General features: G+C 40.8%; 1 protein-coding gene across 1 annotated transcript in view; it reads right to left on the reverse strand.

The window, feature by feature from the left end:
* Nucleotides 1-24,631, reverse strand: part of SORCS3 (sortilin related VPS10 domain containing receptor 3) — a 414,417-nt gene that overhangs the window by 29,735 nt on the left and 360,051 nt on the right. The window contains exons 15-19 of the mRNA XM_032595155.1: nt 19,993-20,110; nt 18,839-18,972; nt 8,364-8,477; nt 5,048-5,219; nt 2,552-2,738 (exon numbers count right to left, since the gene is read on the reverse strand). Coding sequence (XP_032451046.1) covers nt 2,552-2,738; nt 5,048-5,219; nt 8,364-8,477; nt 18,839-18,972; nt 19,993-20,110 — 725 coding nt within the window. The remainder of the gene's footprint in view (nt 1-2,551; nt 2,739-5,047; nt 5,220-8,363; nt 8,478-18,838; nt 18,973-19,992; nt 20,111-24,631) is intronic.

The following is a 24,631-nucleotide window of genomic DNA, read 5'->3' on the forward strand; positions in this document are numbered from 1 at the left end:
GTCTGGTAAATGCAGCCATGATTGATTTGGAGGGAATTACGAGCATGATAAAAGTTTCAAGGAACATTTCCTCCTTCATGCACATAACCCACAGTATAAATCAGTTCCTTGCTGTTGTGATTTTTGCCACTAAGATACACTGGTCTTTGCACCCTTCGGGCAAGGTCCGCTATTGTTAGAATTAGGAATATGGGTGGGAGAGAGGAAAGTAAATTTTCCCTCTTTGTCTTCATTTTTAAATGCAGCAGAAGTGTCAGGCAGAAAGTTAGTAGGTAGTACTTAATAATTACTATAACAGGTAACATTCATCATGTGCCAAGCTGGGTGGTTAAGTGGCATTTTGCATACTGTGCAGAAAAATGTTAACATAGACCTGAAATTGCCATCCTTGGAAAGACTTGTGTGCAAGATTGGCTCTTGATAACATCTGGAAACTTGGCTTTGAGAGTATTTCCACTCAACAGTTAACTGCTAAGAGTGGTTCACTATGTCTAGATAGTTTATGCCAACAATATGGTTTATTCTGAGAATGTATTTTCCTTAGGGTGTCTGGAATTCTGGCATACACTAGGCAGGAGATGCCTACCTGACCAGTCCTTCCCGAAAAATCATGGGTACTGAATTTCTAAGCAGCTTCTCTGGTAAAGAGCCCTTCTCATGTGCTTCTAGAACTCCTTGCTGGAGGAATTACCCATGTTGGGTGACACCATGATAGGGGCTGACTCTTTGGAGATCACGACTGGCTTCCTCCAGATTTTGCCCTCTGGTCCTTTTCCTTTGCTCATCTTATTTTGTCACCTTTCACTGTAATAAATCATAGTCTTGGGTATGACAATATGTTGAGTCCTGTGAGTCCTTTTGGTGAATCAACAAACCCAAGGGGGTGGTCCTGGGCACCCGTGAACCATATTCATAATCCAATTTGATTCTCATAGCTTCCCTATAACCTAACTATTAAAGATGAGCAATCAGAAGTTTGTAGAGTAAGAAAGTTGATCAGTATTAGATGTTTAACAAAGGGATATAATCAGATTTCAAACAGAGGTCCCTTTGTTCTAAACCCTGACTCATGAACACCCTGCATGCCACCTACCTGGGTTTTGGATCTGGTGCTTCTGGCACAGAATGAGTATAATTGGTGTAGTATGGTTATTACCACTAGGGCTATTGATGGCCCATTTCTAGCAGCACCTGCCCTCACCCACCAGAATGTAAAGTCTTCAAGACTCAGGCCATATCTCTATTGTTACTTCCCGGTGCCTTGCTGAATGCCTTACATATATTCAGATCCAACAAACATTTGTTGAATAAATTAGTAAATAATTGGGTGTTTTATTTACATTTCCTATTTGTTACAAGAGCCATGTGAGGCAAAGTACCAGCTAGAATTAAGCCATTTTGAAATTGGAGTTCAGAAGATCCAGAGAAGAAATAATTTATCTTGTGGCCAAGTATCCTGGCATCTTTAGGGATGTAACTGATCTATCATCCAGGTGTCTCCCAGTGCTCTTCCCCTATCACTGGTGGCCCTTGTGCTACCACTATGATTAAAATACTAGACGACTAGATAGCTTACTGTTTTCCAGAAACCTTTTAAATGTAGGCAGCTTATAAAGTGGAGTTTACGTCATCACTGAGGTGGAGATACTTCTTGCATTCACCTAGACTCTTTGGGGACATATAATTTTTACCATATATAGCATATTACTCCCCAAACATCATGGGGTATATAAATTAGAACCACAGAATTCCTTAGGCCCATGAGTATCACTGAGAAAGGCATAGGAAATCAATACCAGCCCCATAACATGTCTTGACCCAACATGCTAAAATCATAATATTTAAGTTTCATTTTACATGAATTAAGTCCTAGGATAGCAAATACACAAAACGTATCCATTACACACAAAGTACTTTGGAACTTCAGCTGTTGTTTTGATTTGGGCCAAGAGACAGTCAACAGTAATGCAATACATTCCAGGTCAACAAAAACATTTTGGAGAGTCCTTAGAATTGTTTACGATAGGAGTGAACTTACAGTAAACTTGGACATAAGAATTAGGTTCTTTTGTGTGCTCAGTTCTACATTTTCAAAAATCCACACATGTTTCTTTAACCCTTCTTTGGTTCTTCCAACAGAGATTAGAAATTTACTTTGATTCGGGCTGCCTTCACTCATAGTAGCTTGGAAGTGACCATGTGGCCATGAACCAGGTGAGCTTCCTCTTCCTATATTCTTAGGACTCTCCAAAGCAAAGTGAAATGACTTTCACCTGAATGTGTGTCTGCATATGGATACGTCCATCAGGACGTAGTGGGACTGAAAAGGAGGGGCCAATTGGTAATGCTCTCCAAACTTTCAAGATATTTAAACTACTTCGGTGTCAGAAAACTGAAACACAAATGAGCACACATCTCAGTCTCTCCACTTGGGCCATTACAAAAGGGTGGCAGTCATACCAAAGCTAGTCTCAGCTCTGCATCCCAGAAGTCTTGACACCAGTTGTCAATTGGGAGGAACATAAGAAAGGAGAAGGCTCATGCTACTTACAAACCACGTGCAGGAAGAGGACAGCTGTGTCTGAGCCCAGGTTGTTCTCTGCATAGGCCGTCACCTGGAAGATGCCTGCACTCTTGTACACGTGCTTGATGCCATCCTCGATGGGGCTGAAGTTAGCATAGGACACTGCAATCCCATCCCCAAAGTCAAGCTGGATGTTTGTCCTTTGGAGATCACCCTGCACGGGGGGAATAGCAGTGGGCCTGGGCTCACTCACATGTCCAGTCTGACTCCTATTGGATGCTTGGTCCTGTGCCTTCTGCATCACCCTCTTGAGGACCTGGAGACTCTCTCAGGGCTGAAGCACTCTCCACACAACCATCAGACTCTTATATGATATCCACTGAGCATCACGGGGAGGTCCTATGGATCTGTTGTCCCCGTAAGCCCAAGCTCAGGGCAGCCTCTGACATGGGCCAAGGGGACAAGGAAAAGCCTCTAGGGAGTTCTAGGCATACACATGCTTTAATATTCCTCTCCTGTGTCATAAGAATAACAGCAATAGTAGTAACAGCTAATACTTACAGTTTCTTTTCAGTTCCAAGCAATTGATCTCCTCACAACTTTCTAATGCAGAAAGTATTACTTTCCCCATTTTATAAATGGGGACAAAAATAAATAAGTAGACCAAAGACTCACAGCTAGTAGTGGAAGAGACCAATTTTGAACCCAGCCAGTCTGGTTTCAACACTAATGCTCTCAACTACAATGCTAGAACTATATATAATTATTCCTATGTTTTAATATTTATTATTATGTTCCAAGCATTATGTTTATCACCTAACACATATTCTATACCACACCTTCAAAATAACTCTGTGAGGTAGGATGATTATTCCCAGGCTACACATGGATACTACATACCAGTTAAAATTACATCCGTGCTCTGCTGACCTTGGGTTTCCCTAAACCTGCCTAAGCCCCTCTTCCCTGAAGCCTTTTCCAATCATCCCAGCTCACAGATCCCTCTGCCTCTTGGAAGGCCAAGAGCCCCCTGGGAGACACCTAGAGGCATGATGCCATCAGTTCGGGTGAGGTCATCCGAACGCCCCAAGCCGATGCTCAGCTTCTTCAGAGCGGATACTAAAGCTCACCCTCCCTTGTTCTTCCTCCCACTATATTGGGTCAGCGCTTTGGATAAATGCAATTGAACCTGACCACAAAACAAGGATCCTCGATGAAAAAGAAGAATTGGATCTCTCTGTTTACAAACACAGTTGATGAAATTTAAAAAAAAAGGATATACATCATTTTGGAATTATGAGCCAATCCTTCTGTCCAGTGAAGGTGCACTGATCACAGTTTCATGTTCCATCTCTTCCCCCATGGCAACCCAGATGTGAATGAAATATTGATAGGTGCTCCCTTGCCCCCTGCACAATGTTAACTACCCTTGGGTTTATGAATATAAATTGAAGTGGAAATGAACTAGAGGCAATTCAAATGGATAAGATCATGGCTCTTCACATCCATTCAGGAGAAGGTTTTTATAGTGCTGGTCCTGGAAACTCCCTAGTGGAAATATGATAGTGACCTCCTCTGAATCTTAAAGTCCTTTAATTCAAGTGCCCAGTATGGGCGAAGGCTGAAGAATCCGTCAACCCAGGATAAGGAACCTTCACCATCCTGTTCAGTATGGCCCAGACTTTAAAGGTTTCTAAAGTATTCACATTTGGGGAAAACAAAAAACAAAAAACAAAAAAACCCTCCTGGCCTGCTGTGGTCTCTTTCCAAGATCTGAAGAGCTCAGAGCAATTTGCATACACATTTAGAGGTCTTTGTAAATCAGGCAAGCTTTTTTGCCCCACCGCCTCAGCAAGGAGTGCCTGAAAAGCTCTCTGGTTTGGGAAAGGGATAAAGTAGTTCATGTAGGGAGCAAGAAGCGTAAGACAGAGCTGTTTCCACCTGGAATGAATGGATGCAGGCTGATTTTACTGCCTTAATTGCAAAAGACACTAAAAAGTGAAATAATGGTGCAGCCAGTTGATGGAAAAGCAACTAATGTGACCTTCTTTACACATATATGTTTAAAAGATTGCAATAATCTTCCCCCACACTCACACTCACTTTCAAGACTCTTTGAAAGCCTTGTGGGCTTTTTTTAATCAGGGGGGTTAAGTATGAGGAAAAAAGCAAAAGAGGCTCCTGGGAGCAACAGAAAAAATACGAATTCCCTTCTTCTGGCAAAGTTTAGAGCATATGGTCTTATGGTGATAAATATTCCTTCAACAAAGCAGGCCCTAAAGGGGAATCTCAAAGAACATATCCAGATCTGCATCTGCCCTGAGCCAAGTGGGTCTCCTGCAGCCCAGGTCTGTGCCAAGCGATGGAGGGAAGAGGGTCCCTAAATGTCCAAGCCTTCTTTTATCCCTTCTGTCTTCTGACCATTGACTCTGGTACAGGCACCTGGGGGGATACATCGTCTTTCTTTTCTTCCCTCCCTGGGAGCAGTGAGTTATGACCTTAGAGACCCAGGACAACACCTACCTCCTCCATGAGAATGATGAAGGTCGCATTATGCCCCTGCTCTGCTACTAGGCGCCCGTCGGTTGTCACCACATGCAGGCCTCGAGGGGCTTTTCCGGGACACATCTGGGCCTTGGCCGTGTACTTCTCCCTCAGCCCGTCCGTGCAGTTGTTAGATACAATTCTCCGGTACCTAAAGAGTATTGACAGCTGTTGGCAGTGTGGGGTGAGTGTGTGTGTGCATGTTAGAAAAGGATACCAGAAAGCTAGAGTGAGAGACGTTTTGCACAGCTGCTCCTAAAAACTGAGTCTCAAAGAAGACAGCCCTTTAAGAAGCCAAACAAATGTGAGGAACTGCTATCCCTCCATCTGAGGAAGAGCAGCTCTTTAAGCATTATTATTGATCCTACCTGGGGAGCCATGGATCAGATCAGTGTCTAAACTAGCCAAGAAAAATCAATGCGTGACTCACATGCAAGAGGGAAGGAGGCTGACCCACTGGACGAGGGAAGTAAGAAAAGCAAGTGCTCCTTTCTGTGAGGGAGGAAGGGACTTGTTTGGAGTTATCTAAGGCCATCTCCAGTTTTCTCTGTACCGAAAACCATCTAGAAGATCAGACTTCTTTTTTTTTTTAATATATGAAATTTATTGTCAAATTGGTTTCCATACAACACCCAGTGCTTATCCCAAAAGATGCCTTCTTCAGTGCCCATCACCTAGAAGATCAGACTTCTAACTCTGATTCATCAGGAAGCCTCTTCCTGTCTTCCCCCGACCCACAGGACATCATTCCATCCTTTAACACCTAATAGCCCTTGCTCTGAAGCCATGGGGCTCTTTCACAGCACATTTTCTCTCCTTACTAATATTCCACTTCCCACTCAACACAAATGCCAATTCCAAAGCACAAATTTGAAATGCCTGTTAAATCCTGCTGAGGAAAAATCAGCTCAGAGAAGAAGTGGGCATGGGGAAAACTCCTCACAAAGCAGTGTGGCCTTTCAGGACAAGAGCATCTTTGCACATAGTGATGCCACGTCATCTCACTTCATCAGTGATCCCAGCATATGAAGCCAAGAGCTTGTCCACAGTCCTGACCTGCACGGAAAATATTATTTCCACTATCTGTAAGACTGCATATAATCAACATTCTGGTAAAACCACAAAATATAAATGTGCCACCACCACCATCATTATATCACGTCTTCTTTCACCCTGTATGTCAGGAGTAATTAACCAAACCATCCATGCTACCTTCTTCTGACTGCCTTTCAATTGAAAGCAGATGAGAGACAATTCTTTATGAATAATATTGATCCTCCACTATACCTGATATTTCCCCCGGTCCTCTCTCCATCCGTCACCCCCCAAACACTGCTGAACTACCAACCCTATCTCCACCCAAAGATCTCAGGAGGATGTTAAGCAAATGCTGTGTGTAGTTACTGCCTCAGATAGAATTACAATATACCCCTTTGTAGATACATAATATTTTTTTAATTGCCAACTGAGCTCATAATGGGTCTTCAGATGTGCTGTCCAATATGCTAATCACTTTCTACCTGTGCCTACTGTGCACTTAAAATGTGGTTAGTCTTGCATGTTAAAATGATACTATTTTGGATATATTAGGTTAAGTAAATTATCTTATTAAAATTAAGTTTTCATTTAAAATTATTTTTAATGTAGCTACTAGGAAATTTTAAATTATATATGTGGTTCATATTATAATTCTTTTGGTCAGCACCAGTCTACATCATCAAACTTTTGTAATCAATTTATACTTTCTTGCTGACTTTTAATCATTTACAAGATATTTAATGTTTACTTATGGCAGATATTTTGGTGGGTACCATATCCTAATGCAAACTTGATATCATCTACTCTTTCTCTTCAACCTCAACTGACCAGCTGGTTGACCACCTATAATATAAGCCAACATTTAAGCAACACAGAGGTATGTGTACACAGTTGTAATAAATCTTTTGGAAAAAATTGAATTATCTTTCCTTTTCAGCTTCCTAATTTATTTGGTTGGCTATTTGGGATTTTGGTGTACCTAACTTGCTTTAAATTGGGTGTACATATACATGTCACGTGATCATATGTGGTGTTGTGATGTAATTCTCCTCGAGTTCCGTCCAAGGTACGCTCTGGCTTGGGATTTGGTGGCCTAGCTGATGACTTGTGCCTATCATATTCTTCTTCCTCAAACTTGATAGCACTGTGTTCTCTTCTACCATATCTCTGAAAGTTCATGCTTCTGGATCTGTATTTTGAATGGCTTAAATCCCTGAACTAGACACCCACAATAAAATCGCATCAAAAGTGCTTAAGCCCCAGCTCAGGACCCGGCAACAGCTCCCTAAGAACCAAGTATTTAGCTAAAAGTTCTTGTCTTTCAGTAGCTCAGACCACTCAACACATCTCTTCCATCATTTTCTCCCATCACTTAGGTAGATTGTACCTTTTCAGGATTTTACAATCAGAGAAGGTAAAAGTACTGAGGTGGTGAGTAACTTGTGTGACGGTAGAGGACCCATTGGAAGAGTTGAGACTGGAGTCGAGAACACCTTAGTCCTCCGCTACTCAAAGTCCTAGGACCAGTAATGCCAATGATGCCCAGGAACTTCTTAGAAATGAAGAATCTCAGCCCCACCCTACATGTACCAAATCACAAGCTGCATTTTAACAAGATCACCAGGCGATCTACAACACATTAAAATTGGAAAAGTGCTATCTTAGACCCCCAATCCACTTGCCAAATCGTTCTGCACCATGGAGGTAGCAAAAGACGGGAAGATAAGTCTTCAAGGAAATATTTTTTTCCCCACAAATCTGAGTAACTATAAGTGAGCAAAGAGAGAAACACACACATAGTGTGACAATTAGACAAAGTATGCCTTGACCTTCTTATTCCAGGAGGTTCTATAATGGGACTTGTAAATTTTCATTTTAAGTTGCCAGCATCACAGTCTAGGAGAGCTTCTGTTCGTCTATCACTAGAGAGCACTGTAATATCTGCATACCACTTGTGTTCATTTATTTCCTTAGGGGCTCAAAAAATAAGGTGGCATCTCTTTCCAGCAAAGAAGACCCGACTGAAACAATAGCTATGGTCTGTCAGAGACAAATGGAAAAAAGTATTGAAATCTGGTAGATTTCTGATGTTCCCCCTAAAGCTACTCTCAGCTAAAGAAAGCCTCAGCTTTCCTCAGAAGCCACCTATAAACAAACTATCCATACTCTCTCTTGCTTCAGAAGAAATGCTACCTTTGATCCCAATCTAGGGAAACAGGAGACTAGTGAATAGAGTTCCTTCAGGTGTTTTACTTACCCAGTGCTGTTAAGGTAGCTTTGACCAAGGCTGCAGTCCTTTGATGGGGATGCTGGGTTGTACCAGAAAGCTGGGACACACTGGCTCTCTCCGTGTCTCTCATAGCCGTAGTCACTGTCCAGAAAATGAATATTGCACACTAGTACAGATGCACAAATACCAAAACACCCACAGACACACACAAACACAAATATATCTCTACAGTCTTGCAAAAAGCTGCATTGCATTCTTTCAAATATTCCTAGTGACAGCAAATATTCATATGAAGTTTTAGAGTTAGAAATAATCTCGAATTATTGGAAATCCAGTGTACGGAAGAAATAATGCATTATCAAACAAATATTCCAGGTTAAAAAAAGGTATGGATATACATCATGTAGCAGGTACACTGGCCGGGGTTGGGTGTCAGGGATGCTATGAGCTGAAAAGCATATTCTGGATCACAGCGGAATTACTGACATAAGTAGGTGATAAGCAAGAGGATGATTTTAAAGGTCAAGATTCATTTCTGGATAAAATTCCACAGGTGTTATTCCAAAATTAATTTCATAGATTTTATTTTAATTTTTCCTACAAATTCCTTCCCAAGAAATATATATATATATATATATATATATATATATATATATATATATTTGCATTCACATATATACAGTCATTCAATTTGTCCCCAGTACATATAACACAGGTCTCCTGTTTCCCTACAAACAACAACAAACTGTGGTTCTTTTCCACATTTTCATAAAAGCCTAGCTGTAATAAAATAAAGAAAGAAAATCAGGTATGATTCCCTCCTGCATTCCTCCCATTCCAAAATGAAGTAAAAGACCAGTGTGTAGAGAGGAGGGCCCCCGTCTGAAATGTGACTGGTGTTTCCTTACTTCTTGGAGTTTCATAAGGCTCCCAGGTGCATAAATGTCAGGGTAGAAAAAGAGCAATAAAATAAGTATTATTGCTCTTGAAACCAACCAGAGGTCATTGAGGGTGTCTTCACTTGGCAGGAGAATTCATGCTTCTAAGTTAAGCACCCAAGGGTTTCCTGAAACCCACAGACTGGGCAGAACAATCTGGACATTTGAATATTGATCCACTGAGTGTTAATAAAACATAAAACAGCAAGGAAAGTCACTCTCTCCAGACCTACCCCTCCTTTCTTTTTCTGTTCCCATGTTCTTTGAGCCAAGATTTAATTAAAGTCCAATGAAAATAGAGGCAAACGGTCTGTGACTAGCGTAGGAATGAAAGGGAGGTAGGAATACAAGTTTAACTCTAGATTTATTTATGACTCAATATGTACACTGTCCTCAGGAAGAAGTATTACAATCCTTGCCTACAAGGACTTTTAGTCTTTGGAGAAAGAGACCTAACATGCCTCAAATCCTACCAAAGAACAGAATAATACAGCATGAGACAGAACATGAAAATACAGTATGAAGCAGTACAGTTAGGAAGCACCGACTGATGGAGGAGATTATAGAAATTGTTCTCTCAGGTCCACATCACCTTACTTCCTCACCATATTCCTCTACACCAAACTCATACCTGAACAGTCCAGGCCAAATTTTCAACCCTTTGTCTCTGCATATGTTATTCCCTGGGCTTGAAGCACTCAACGTTGTCTGTGTTTGGTAGTTTGCTTAGTATTCTTCTTCAGTATCTAATCAGAGGAGGCCTTCGCTGATTCCCCAGACAGAATCTTTGTGACCACAGCATGTTGAAAACATTGAAGATACAGAGATCTCTGTTGGTTTTGTTTGGCAATATAATAGTTCAGAGCAGTAGTTAGGACATTGTCGGTGTTGAATATTTACTGGGTGAATGAATACTCCAATTATGTTTTAAAAGTAATCACACTTATTATTCCGTTACATTGGGTCTATCTCTGCAGGGAGATGTGAACCCATAGTTCACCTTCCAGTGTGGACCACAGAAAACATCCCAAGTGCTCGACAGATGCCTAAGCCAGAAAGGTGGGACTCAAGACCAGCTTTGATATGGCCATGTTCAAATGAAAATGGAAGAAAATAAGGAGCAAGGGACGTGTCTGTCAAACAAATCTTTTGCCATGCCTCCTGATCAATGATTAGAGATCTCCCAGCCCGCACGTTCAATGCACTCAGTATTGTGACAGTTAGTAACCACCAGTGGGAACAGACTTAAAATTTCAGGAATTTTGCCAGCTAATTAATGGTTGTTAAACACAGCCAATATCAAAAACATAAGTTATATCAAATTTCAATTAAATAAATATATTTTAAAAATAAATACATAAAGCACAGAGACCCCTTATATTTTGCTGCATTTTTAAAAATAATAATAATAATAATAATAATATATTGTTATATATAAAATGTTAGGTATTATTATTTTATCTATGCTCCTGAGGTCATTTGCATCTATGTACCTGTATGGCAAAAATACTACATAATGTGCTTCTGTACATCTCTTCTCAATTCTATATTCACTGGCGTCATGCTGGTAGCTTGAAATTGGCCACATTTGGGGATATTTAAAGCAATCAGCAAATGCTACAAATGAGGGCTTATTTATTTGTTTCAAGAGAGGCAGTAGTTAAATATTTACCAGCACAGCACTGAATATCTGATTTATTTAAAAATCTTTTTTTATGTTTATTCATTTTTGAGAGAGACAAAGAGACAGAGAGACAGAGAGACAGGGAGCATGAGTGGGGCCAGGGCAGAGAGAGAAGGAAACACAGAATCCAAAGCAGGCTGCAGGCTCTGAACTGTCAGCACAGAGCCTGACATGGGGCTGGAACCCACAAACCATGAGATCATGACCTGAGCCAAACTTGGACACTTAACCAACTGAGCCACCCAGGCACCACCAGAATATCTGATTTCTAAGCATTGCTTATCATTAGAAACATCTGGGCTGTGGTGTGTCTGTAATGCTTCTAGACAATTCTCCAACTGCTGGATAAACTAAATCTATGAATGTCCTGCCAACCCTAAGAAATATTAGTAATCTCTGCAGGAAGGGTGCTCTCCTTAATAGCTTTGGGAAGGAAAGGAATGTCTTAATGTTCTTTCCTAAATCTTTAACCATCTTTAGCAGTTCTGTTCAGCTCTGCTACCTGTTAGCAATGCAGTAATTAAAAAAGGTGCGTCAGGCATGCTGTTTTGCCCCAAAGAGAAAAAGCACCTCATTAATATTTAATAACATTAATGGAAACATCACTGGCTGCCTCCAAGCTGTGGACTTCTTCATTAACTTCTGTTAAATGTATATTAAAATCTCATTCTGCCCAACCTACCCCCCAGCTCTGGAGTTTGCATGATTTCAAAAAAAAAAAAAACAAAAACAAAACAAAACAAAAAAAAAACCCCAAAAACCAAAAAAAAAAAAAAAAAACAAGCAGTTCCAGCTGCTGCTCCAACTTCCTGGGGAAGAGGTGTTTTTCTGTTGAATTGTGACATTTGGAGAGAATGTACCAGAAAGTCTGATTTGCCTCAGGGAAGTATGCTGCCACAGCTTCTGCAAACACACCAGCAGTTTCCTTCCAGAAATAAGTCACCTCTGCATCTTTCTTAACTATAAAAGGGTTTAGAACTTCTAAAAGTTTAGGAGGAAACTTCTCCATTTCCAGGAGACATATGTCCTCCAAATCCCATTCAGGGAGAAGCCTTAGACCATCTAAAGAGGGAAGAGACAAGCTTCAGAAATCACAAAGCTTCTGCGTGTCAGTGACACTTGTATTCCTTGGGTCTAATCCTCTCAACTGGTAGGTTGGAAGGAGAAACAAAAGAGAAGTGACTTGTTCAAGACTGTACACAGCTGGAATGGCAGATGGAAGTGAATCTTGGGACTCCTGATTCATGGCTCAGATTTAGTAAATGAAGCACCCATTTAATCATCATAAGAGAGAGCCCCCTGGTCCCCAGGAATGACATTCTGAGACTCTGGGAGCCAGCCCAGAAGTCATGCTTTCTGTTGGCCCAGTTGCTGGGGCTTTTCTACTCTCAGACCATGCAGAGCCCTATCACTGCCTCAGTGACCCCCAGGCCCTCCATTCTCCCATTTGGTGGTTGAGATTCCAGGAATAGTACTCCCCGGATGTCTCTGTCCCACTTAATGAGACAGGATCACATGCTGGTTTGAAATGGGCAGATAGAAGGTTTTGGCAGATGCAGAGTGAACACTCAACAAACAGAAGCAACTGCAACAAAAACGATGGAATAATAATTAACATCATTAACATTTTGCTAAGGCATAAGCCTAAATACAGGCGAAAAGAAAGGTGATTGCATCCAAACTCTTTCAGAAATTGTATGAAAAACCCAACAAGCATCCGTCAAGTATTTCTCTTTATCAAGCCTCATGCCCTCTAACAACCTTTTCACACAACTGCATTCTCTGAAGTGCTGCCCTTTTCCCTTGTGCTTGGCAGCAAGTCTACACAGCTCCATCACAACCTTCCACAGTAAGCCTTCTGTCATTACTCCAGTCCTCAACACTCCTTGCTCTGATCATTTCTGGCACTTGCAGGTAGGAAGGACCAGGGCTGTCTGAAAGACCTTGCTGTTTTACAACTATGCTATCCAATATGGTAGCCACTAGCCACATGTGACTATGAACACCCAGAATATGGCTAGTACAATTGAAGCACAGAATGTGTAATTTAATTTCATTTTAATGCAAATAACCACATGTGGCTAGTGACTACTATATTGGATAATATAGGTCTGGATTATAAAATTCAGCCCCTAGTTATGTTCCTTATTATTTGCTATTATGCCTTCTTTCAGTTCAAAACTCTGGTTTACACCTTTGCTTTTTCTACAATGCTAGTCTATAGAAAAATATACTTGATTGTACTCTAAATGCAGAATACTAATGGTTGGATAGATTTCAGACACCCCTGCACTTACGCACTGCGGCATCCCCATCTATCTTCCCCTCTATGTTACCACTTGATAAACTCCCTCTATAGATGTGGAACCATACTGCACATGGAAGGAAGCACTAAAACACACCCAGACTTAGAACTCTCAGGTCAGAATATTATCATTTTGAATGAGTTACTTCGTGTATCCATTTCTTCGTCTATCAAACGCCTACAGTAACAGACTCTCCTTCCAGAAGCTAGCTGAGAAAAGTAAGATAATCCATCTAAAGGACTTAGTGAGTAGTAGGTGCTCAGCAAAAGTTATTGCTGAGTAAGTGGTTGGATGAATAAGAAAAGAGAATGACTAAACATAATTTCTGGTTCAACCTGGTTCTCCTTGAACAAAGGTACTTGCATCTCTCAGAGGGCCACTCCTTCCTAGAAGCCTCATTTGACTTCAAAAAAGGCCCTTATACTCCCTTTTCTGACTACTCACTAGCCCTTGACAAACTTAATTCACAGGGATGATTCATGCCTGGCCCTTCACCAGTGCCACAATGGAAGTGGCTCTCTAGAATAAGCATGAGGCTAACTAAGTAGAAACATCAATATTTATGCAAAATTCATGCTTAATACTGACATGCGCTCCTGAGGAAAGGGTGAATATTATTCTACAAATAAATGCTTCTGAGAATCTGTAAAAGCTTCCCTCTTCAAACAAAGAAAAGATATAGGTTGAAAATACTCTCCCTTTGTGGATCTAGGCTATACTCCTAAACTTTTCCACCAAAATCAAGACGTTTAATGCATCCTCCCCAGCCCATAAACAACCCCCCCCCCACACACACACTAATCTGATTAAAACTAGGTTATACCCTCTCCCTGCTGTCTCTGACACTTAAAAGTTGCTTGAACCAATCAGATGAACATGACCTGATTTGGCTTAGGCAAACAACTAAGTAGAATGCACATAATAATTACTTTTATACTAACTGAGCTGGGCTTTTCAGATTCTTTAGCTAATAACGCTTCCTGGTAGGAAGGACCATTGAGAAGGAGATAGGGCTATGAAACTCCTGCCATGCACTGATTTCCAGCACTGAAGACAAACAAACTGTATTTGATGGAAAAAAAATATATTTTTAAACCAATACCTATGCTTACTGAAGATCACTTAAAACAAAACAATTTTAAATACTCAGTAGTTGTTTATATAAAATATTGTAGAAAAACAACAGAAATTTCAGAAATGAAACTTTCTTCTCTACTCAAAAGTAGTGCAAAAATATTTTTAGGCCACACGATTTTTTTTTTTGCTTTTGTTCTCAGATTCTGACCACTAACCCAGCCTCAAGTCCTGGGTGTTTGTTTGCTTATCCTATCTCTGACTCAAGTGGTTCGTTTTTAAATTATTATTATTCAAGTATAATCAGCTTTCTTTGTTATATAAATTTTAGGTGTACAATAAAATGATTCAACAATTCCACACATTTCTCAGTACTTATCAAGATACAAGTGCTCTTAATTCCCTTTATCTATTTTACGCATCCCCCTCACCACCCAGCTTCCCTCTTATTTTCTCCGTATTTAAGAATCTGTTATTTTTTGTGTTTTTGTTTCTTTGTTTTCTTTTTTAAATTCTACAAATTAGTGAAATCATATGGTATTTGTCTTTCTCTGACTCACTTATTTAAATTAGCATTACACCCTCTAGGTCATCCATGTTGTTGTAAAAGGCAAGATTTCATCCTTTTTTATGGTTGAGTAATATTCCACTGTGTGTGTGTGTGCACGCACACGCACACACACACACACACACACACACACACACACACACACCACATCTTTATTCATTCAACTATCAATGGACACATTTGCGTTGCTTCCCTATCTTGGCTATTTAAAATGCTGCAATTGGGGCACCTGGGTGGCTCCGTCAGTTAAGTGCCCGACTTTGGCTCAGGTCATGATATCACAGTTTGCAAGTTCGAGCCCTGCATCGGGCTATCTGCTATTAGCATAGAGTCTGCTATGTGTCCTCTGTCCCCCTTTCTCTGTCCTGCCCCCCCCTTCCTCCCTCCCTCTCAAAAATAAACATTACAAAAATTATAAAAATAAAATAAAATAAAATAATGCTGCAATAAATATAGGAGTGCATACGTATTTTCAAATTAGTGTTTCTGTTTTCTTCAGGTAAATTACCCAGTAGTGAAATTACTCAATCACTCAATCATTTGGTAACTCTATTTTTAATTATTTGAGGAACATCCATACTGTCTTCTGTATTATTTCTAATATGAGATACAATTGGCTCTAAAATATAATCACATAATGGTTCAAATACCATACTCCCCAAAATACTATAAGGTCCTCTTGAACACCATACACCTATTACAATTCGAGTACCAATGGTCAAAACTACATCATCTGGAATTTTGTTAGAGTTAACGGAACATTCTAAATAAAAACATATCAACAGCAGTTCACCCAGGTTATTTGAGGATGTTTTAATTTTAGAATAACTAAACTTGCGGACCTGTTTCTTTCAAAACATAAAGTGAATCTAATAAGACTTGTTTGATTTCTTGAGAAATAGCATGATACAGAGAAGAACATAGGATTTAGCTAGACTTGTATTTGAGCTCCAAATTTCTCTGTTATGTGACCTTAGTCAAGTAGCTTAAGTTCCACATGCTCGTTTTCGTCTCATTAAAAAGTCATAGTAACAATGCTGATGTTACAGAGCATTGGGTCCGGGTGGTACCTCTGTAAATTCAAGTGTGAGAACCAAAGGACACCTTGCAAAGGCTTTTTTCTTTTTTAATTTCTTTTTTTTTTTTTTTTGCACTGCTTCACTTACAGATGGATTCTGATAGCAGTTCCCAAAGAAAGGCTCAGAAATATTTTAAGCAGTACCACCTACAATAAATGAATGAAAAACACCCAAAGGTATGACTTTGTAGACAGGGCTCATTTGGATGTATAAGCTCTGGTTTACTTGCTAAAAATACCATGGGGACTACTTAACTGTGGGGTACAAGATTAACAGCAGCAGCAGCAATAGCTACCATATGGATGCCTACACCACTAGGATGAATGCCTTACCTACATTAATGATGTAGATTAATTCATTTATTCCTCTCTAGCAACCAATGAGATACATGTTATATTATCTGTATCTTACTGCCAAGAAGGTTAAATCATAGAGATTAAGAAAATTTCCCAAGGTCAAAATCTGTGAATATCAGAGCTGAGATTTTTGTTTCCAGACTAGTAAATGTTAGTGGAATTACTGAAAGAAAAATATTTGTGCTATAATTCTTCTTCTTTCTCCATTGTGAGGTTTCCCAATAGCAGACAAGGGTCTATTACAGTTCAGAGAGACACAGGAGAGAATAGTATGACATGCAAGGGCAGTGTGCCTCCATGGAGTCAGTCTTCAGAGGGACCCAAGGAAGACTGAAATTCATATTCAGAATATTCAAGCTGACATCAATATGTCATGCAGCATAATCCTGAGGGGTCTATGACAATTTTTCTGGGTTGTGGTTAATAATTGAAAATTATTCTTCCCAAGTGTGAAAATATCCTCTGTTTCCAAAGGGTCAGAAGTGCCACAGGTAGGACCCTGACATTCAAATTAAATTCCATTCAGCATATCCCATTTTAATGATTCTTACTGAGGTCAAGCTTTCCAAGGCATGTGTTCAGGGATGCAGAGTAGCTAGGGAGCAGTCATAGCCATCTAGCTGGTTTGCAGTTACCAGTGATAATGCTAGCAGAAAGGGGGGAACAAAACATGGGTTCCAGCACAAAGCAAGCTTCAGGAAGAGGATGAAATGAGGCTGAATGAGGTTGCTGGGGAGGGGCAGCTGTTCTGCATCCATATGGATTTACTTCTGTTATTCGACATTAGAAAAGCCCAAATGCAACTCTGCTGTTGTCTTGCCAAGTTTAGAGGGTGATGCCTGAGCCCTTAGCTTTGTCTTTTAACCTGGAATGGGTTATGAAAATATCTAAATTGAACTTCACCTTTTGACTGTCCTGAGAAGGAGGAATTCATCTAATAGGGATCAGTGTGGGATCACTAGCAGGATCCCCCATCCCCAGAATTGAGATACTTTTTTGACTCTCCTAAAAGGGACAATGTTCAGGGAATATAGTGCAACCACTTAATTCTTACTATGGGATAGGCACTGAAGAAAGTCTAAAATTCCTGCCCTCATAGCACTTGTAGTCTACAGGGGAAAGACAGACAATAATAAAGCAATCAGAAAACATGATCACTCCATGTGGTGACTAATACTAAGACAATGAACTAGGGTGTCAGAGTGTCAGGGTGTAGGAGAGATCAGGTGGCCTCAGAAAGCATTTCTGAAAAGCTGATGTTTTTGCTGAGATATGACTCATCCAGAGGTTCCAGCCATGCTGAGATTTGGAAGAAATTCTGCACTTGCTATTGTCTTTGATAGGCATAAGCCTAGATTAATTAAGGTACAGAAAGGAGACGGTAGTGTGGCTGCAAAACAGGAAATGAGGGCAGAATGGTAGGAAATTAGGGCACAATGGTAGCAGGCCAAATCGTGTAGAGTAGAACAAGCCAAGGAAGGAAGACTGCATTGTATTTTGTGGGAGAGAGGAAGCTACTGGAGTGTTTTAAGCATAGGAATAGTAACATATGATTTGGGTTTTCACAATCTCATTTTGGTTGCTGTCAGGAGGATAGGTTTTAGGGCAACAAGGGTGGAGGCAGAGAGAGTTTGTAGATTGTGGGAGTGATCCATGTTGTGGTCAACATGGGCAGAGGTACTTTGGGTTAGAACGTGTTCTGGAGGTGAAGACTCACAAGGACTTGCAGATGGCCTGGGCCTTAGGGGAAGGGGAAGGGGAAGGGAAAATCAAGCTCTCCTGAGATTTTGACTTAAGCAACTATATTTTTTATTGAGTTTGGAAAAACTGGTCTGGGAAGAGGGGTTCAAGAAAAGCTGAAAAAATTGCTTTCTAAAGTAGAAGATTCAGGAAGAGCTCCACTTTGGCCACATTGGGTCTGAAATCCCTACTAGCAATTCAAGGGGAGATAGAGGCTGAGTATGTACATGGGCACACATGTCTCCATCCTAGAGGACAGTGAGGCCAGAGCTGGAGGTATATATTGGAAATTTGTGAATTATTGGCTAATAGGTGAGACTTAAAGTTGTTCTTTGTGGTTGTTATTAGAGGGAGAAAAAAAAATGATGAAAGGAGAGAGTACACATGGAAGATCACAGTTTGAGCTAATGTATCTGGAGGTAGCTGTCCAAGGTGGTAGCTCTCTGAGCTTTGTCACTGCTCAGACCAACCTCTCTGGTACTTGCCCAGGGATGCTAACTGAAGATGACAAGTTTCCTCAGACATATTGCTCTGACAGAACAGTGACCTCCCCTGTGAAAATATCTCCTCCTGTCCTCCTTCCAGGGGTACAGGGTTACCCTCGGGCCCAGGAACTGAAACAGTCAGGCCCATAGGCCAGCAAACACACCTGCCACCTGTGGGTCATGACTCCCCTTTCCCCAGCTCGATCTTCATCCTCACCCCCCAACAAGTAAATGTCTGGTTGAAACTGACAATGAGATGCCATGGGACTCACCATTCAAAGTCCCAGTCAGCACAGACACAGGGCTCTGAAACCACTGTCCCTGAGGAATCTCGACCCAGGGCACACTGAGCTCCTGGCTTGCGTTTCTTGAATATTTTTCTTTCTCCCATGACGCAAGGCTCCCCCTTAGAAAGAAAGTCCATGGTGAGAAAGGAAGAAAAACACAAAGAAGGTGAAATAAACCAGCTTCTCTATAGGAAGCACTGGCCTTTCCATTCTCTTTGGTCACTCTGTCTACCAATCTCATCCCTAGTAACCATTCAGGAGTCTCAAGGGAAAAAGGGCCAGTCTTTTACTACCACACAAGAGGAACACCATGTAGGAGGTGCTGGCTCATCACTACCTCCCACCCAACTTAGCCAATGATGTCTACTTCATCTTGTTTCTCTTCTACCTCTGGAGAGAAGGCAAAAATTCCAAGTCATTGTCACAGACTTACAAATTGCCCAAATGACTTCAACAGAAATTGTGGTAGAAAAGAATCCAATTCTGGCATATTTTTCATATCATCTTCAGAGTAAAACTGAAGTTGGCCTGAAAAGTTCTCTCTCTATGATAAATAATCATGCCCAAGTCCTTATTTCCAGTCAAGGGCAAAGAAAAGCAGAGAAACTGGTATAAATCACATGATCACAATGGTTCTGAAGAATGCAGAAGTCTTACCTATGCTGCAAAGCAACAAATATCTACCATTTCTAGAGGCACTCACCCCAATTCCTCACCCTTTATCTGTGGCACTGTTTCCAGGGCTCTTGGGGATCTCACTGCAGGCTGGCCTGACAAATATTCTCACCCTCCCCACTAACAGGTGAGATGATGAAACCACTGAAAGTCCTCCTGGCTGTCTGGGTTTATTTCTCCACAGATAGAGCAAAAGCCCGAGGTAATACTTGCCCCCCTCACCCCTCGACTATTCAATCATCTCAACGGGTTGATCAGGATCACAGGGTGAAAAATGGTCCTTAAATACCATCTTTGCATGCTTGACCTGTGTGTGTGGACTCCAACCCTTCCCCCAAATCCATCACTATCTTCAGATGCCCTACTACCTTCTTCCTCCAAATAGGAAGGCCCAGAGATGACCAAATAGGCCTTGTGGTAGTTCCTCTTCCTAGAAGCCAGTATGCCCCTACCACATGGTATACCTGATTGAGCAGGTGCCAGGTCTGATAGTCTTCCTTGGTGCAGCGTCGGCTGAAGATAGATTTGTAGTCCACTTTCACCAACTGCCATTCAGAACGGAGGCTGAAGTGGCCGAAAACTCTAAGTGTTTAGGGGAGGCAGGGGAGAGAGAAACAGAGAGGTCCCACTAGTCATTCACTAATACACAAAGACTGAAGGGAGAGAGGACTAAATTGCGGCCTGGACTCAACAGGTTCTTCCAAATTGAGGTCTTGGAAGGTCACCAAGGAGAAAGTCCACCATTTACACAACTCTAGCCAACTGGCATGGTATTCATAGTGGGTTTAAAACTAACCATTTTTAATTGCAAAAGTAATATATGTACTTTATAGTAAGCAATGAGAACACAGAAAGATATGAAGAAAAACATCACCCAATAGTTTAAAACCTTACACAGAAAGATATGAAGAAAAAAATCACCCAATAGTTCAAAATCTTACACTCAACAGGTAGAATTGTTGTTGATATTTTGACATGTAGCCTTCTTGTTTCTCCTTAATGCAAGCACAGGTATTTTATCTACCGATGTCTACTGACAGGGACTCAGTTTCCTCATCTGTAAAGTAAATGTGTATGTGTATGGTGGGAATGGGGGTAAATTAGCTAATCTGAAATGTGGCTGCCAGTTCCAAAATTCTGACAGAATCTAAGTGTGCTTTAGTTGAAATTCCTATTGTTTAATTCACATGAATAACACCCTCCTTTCCCTTCCCTGAAAAATCACAGTAGCCCCATAAAAGGAACTCATATTTATGTATAGTAAAGAAACACACCATCTATGTGACTTAGATAATCAATACTGACCTTTTCAAAGCCCAGTAGTTGATGGCCCTATACATATGAATGACCAATGGTTTCTAGAAAAATGGAAAAAAAGACTGATCACCCATACTCTACTTGGGTGGCATGTCTTATAATTACAATGCAAGATATCTATCATAGTGCTATAAAGAGGAGACCAATCACTCTGGGAACCTAAACCAACTGAAGTCTTTCAAGGCATTGGATGGATTCCATTTCAGCAAGACTTAATCATTTTATCAGCCCCGGATTCTCATCTCCTTCCAGTCATATGTTCTTGTGGTGACACCTAAGAGACTACTCCTCAAGGGACAGTCCCTTCTTCTTTCTGAAGGATGAAGATGCTTTGCGAGGGGTGGAAGTTGACTAAAATTGTGAAATGGATGAAGAAATAGGACTGTTTTGTAGATCGTACAACTTATATATTACACCTTGAGAAATGCCTTTTAATGTTCTATCAATTTAAAAGTTAAATACAACTTTTTATAGTCTTGTCTAAAAGATCTAACAGACTTTGGGGTGCCTGGGTGGCTCAGTTGGTTAAGTGGCCAATTCTTGATTTTGGCTCCGGTAGTGATCTCGTGATTTGTGAATTAAAGCCCTGTGTCAGACTCTACACTGACAGTAAGGAGCCTGCTTGGGATTCTCTCTCTCCCCCTCTCTGTCTACCCCTCCCCGACTCATTCTCACTCTCTCTCTCTTCCCCCTTCCCTCCCTCTCAAAACAAATAAATAAATAAATAAAAACATATAAAATTAAAAAAACAGACTTTGAGGTGAATAAGTCATAGGGATAACAGGCACTGCATAGGAAATACAGTTGATGATACTGTAATCATTTTGTATGGTTACAGGTGGTAGTTGCACTTGTAGTGAGTGTAGCATAACGTATGGAGATGCTGAATCACTATATTGTACACCTGACACTAATGTACCATTGTGTGCCAACTATACTAAAAGAACAAAACTAAAAACGTATGATCTTTATAAGAATCTTAGCACAGCAATGAGTAGCAGAAGCCATGAGGCTAGAATATCTTGGGTTGTGTGGTCAATACCGTGTGGAGCAGAGTGAATGTAAGCATCCCTCCCCTAGGCTTACTCTGATCTCTTGCATTTTTGCTGTATTCATTGGTCTCCAAATCCCATACGTCCATGCCAGGTCACCATTGAGGTACTTTCACCTTCTAGTCCTGATTCATTTCATGGAGAGTTCACTAGTCAGTCCATTTAAAATCTCTAACAAAGCAGTTATGTCTTAAAAGTTTCTACTTATTTTTTTTTTAATTTTTTTTTCAACGTTTATTTATTTTTGGGACAGAGAGAGACAGAGCATGAACGGGCGAGGGGCAGAGAGAGAGGGAGACACAGAATCGGAAACAGGCTCCAGGCTCTGAGCCATCAGCCCAGAGCCCGACGCGGGGCTCGAACCCACGGACCGCGAGATCGTGACCTGGCTGAAGTCGGACGCTTAACCGACTGCGCCACCCAGGCGCCCCTAAAAGTTTCTACTTATTTGAAGAGAGAAGAGTTAAACTGAAAGACTGTCAGGAGAAACAAACAAACAAAAACCACTGGGAGAAGACCTTGATGAATGTCTTCTTCTGTCTCTATCCAACCTTTCTAAATCTTTTCATATTCAAATATCACTTCCTCTAGTCTTCCCTGATTGGAATACTCTGAGTAGAAGAATAATAGTGATGCTAAACCAAACACTTCCACCTACTCCAAATAGTTTACAGTTATTTCATGGATCATAAAATACATCATGTCTGATTAATGCCATTTCTTTCCATGGAAGGATTACTGGACAGACAGAAGAGGGAAATTTGAGGCATACAATTTACCTGGGTATCAGCAAGGCATCTGACAGTAAAATTATGTGACTGAACAGTACCTAATTAAGGCATTAAAATCGAAGAGGGGGGAGGGCATGAGTAGTCAGCTGCAAGGTTCTGGTGTCTGCTCTTTCCTGTTCATCATTTTTATTAATGACTTGAAGACATGAAAATAATGGTCATCATTGGAAATCACATTTTCTGATGACACAAAGCTGGAAGAAACAGTCAATATGCTTGATGGCAGAATCAGGACCCAAAAAGGTCTTGACAGACTGAAGGGAAAGCCTGAATCTAATAATGTGAAGTAACAGAAAGATATGTCAGGTCCTTCCCTGGCAACTACATAAGTATTGAATAAAGAAAATGATGCTTGATGGAGCTCAGGTTAAATAATAATAAATAATAATAATAATGTGGCATCTTAAGAGTGAGTTTTCATACACAATGTGATTAATGTAAGTAAATTCTTCAGAGAAACCAAAAATACTTGAGATGATCTTACAACACATTAATTAAGAATTCTGTATATTATCAAGAATGAAAGAGGCAATATCCTGGCCTATTCTACATTAACTAGATCACAAAGAAAAAGGTAGCCAATTTTGGATGTCACCATTCAAAGATATACACTAAGTATCTCAAACTAGAATACATGTATGGGTTTTGGTGGTCATAGTAAAGTTTGAATCTCCAGAAATTTTAAATAAAAATATGCATTTACTGGAACATGTGTATTTATTATGGAGAAATTACATATATTTTATCATATTTTTGAAGTGATTCACAGTTCCTAAACCTTCAGGACCATTGAAATAGACGCTACACAAGATGGCATACTGTATTGAATAGTGACTCCCCCACGGGACATGAGCATGTTCTAGTCCCTGTAACCTGTGAATGTGACCTTATCTGGACCTTTGCAGACATAAGCAAATTAAAGATCTTGAGATGAAAACATCCCAGATTATCTAGGTGGGCCCTAAGTGCAATGACATGCATCCTTGTAAGAGAAACATGCAGAGAGGAGGAGGCCACGTGAAGAAAGGGCAAAGACTGGAGTTATGTGGCCACATGCCAGGGAACACCTGGAGCCCCTAGAAGATGTAGTATGCATAGAAGGAATTCTTTCCAGTGCACTAGAAGGAGTGCTACCCTGTTACCACTTTGATCTTGGACTCTAGCCTCCAGAACTGTTAGAGAACTAATTTCTGGGTTTTTGGCCCCCTAATTTGCAGCAATTTTTTATAGCAGCCACAGGAAATTAATACAGATGGTGATGTGATTCAAGACTAATTTTGGGGGTGCCTGGGTGGCTCAGTTGGTTAAGTGTCCAACTCTTGATTTCAGCTCAGGTCATGATTTCATTGTTCATGAGTTCAAGCCCCACATCAGGCTCTGTGCTGATGGTGTGGAACCTGCTTTGGACTCTCTCTCTCTCTCTCTCTCTCTCTCTCTCTCTCTCTCTCTCTCCCCCCCCCCCACTCATGTGCAGGCTCTATCAAAATAAATAAACTTAAAAAAATCACTTTTCACCTATCTATCCAAGAAGTGCTATAAAAACTATGGCTGGTTAACCGGGAGATGACTTAGGAAGGGCAGGGGAGGGGAAACCAAAAAGTGGGCCTTCTGGGGAGATCACATGAGTATAAAAAAACAAGATAGAAAAACGTGAAAGTTTACAAAATATGAGAGAACTTTCTAATAGATAAACTTGCCCATAGAGGAAAGGAATGCTCAAGAGTTAGTAAACACAGAACCTCAAGCTCAGGCTTCACCATCTCCCAGGGCTGCTTTGGAGGAGGATGCAAGCATCACCCAAGTGCCCAGCCTAACTGACGCTGACCCTCTAAGGATGTCCATGTTGTTGGTCCTCCCAACTCTCTGGGATACCTGTTTCCAGTCTCAGAGAGCTCATTTCAGAACTGACCACAAAAATAGGTGCCAAGTTAGGACTTGGGGAC

This window comes from Lynx canadensis, chromosome D2 (assembly GCF_007474595.2).
Source record: "Lynx canadensis isolate LIC74 chromosome D2, mLynCan4.pri.v2, whole genome shotgun sequence".
Lineage (NCBI taxonomy): Eukaryota > Metazoa > Chordata > Mammalia > Carnivora > Felidae > Lynx > Lynx canadensis.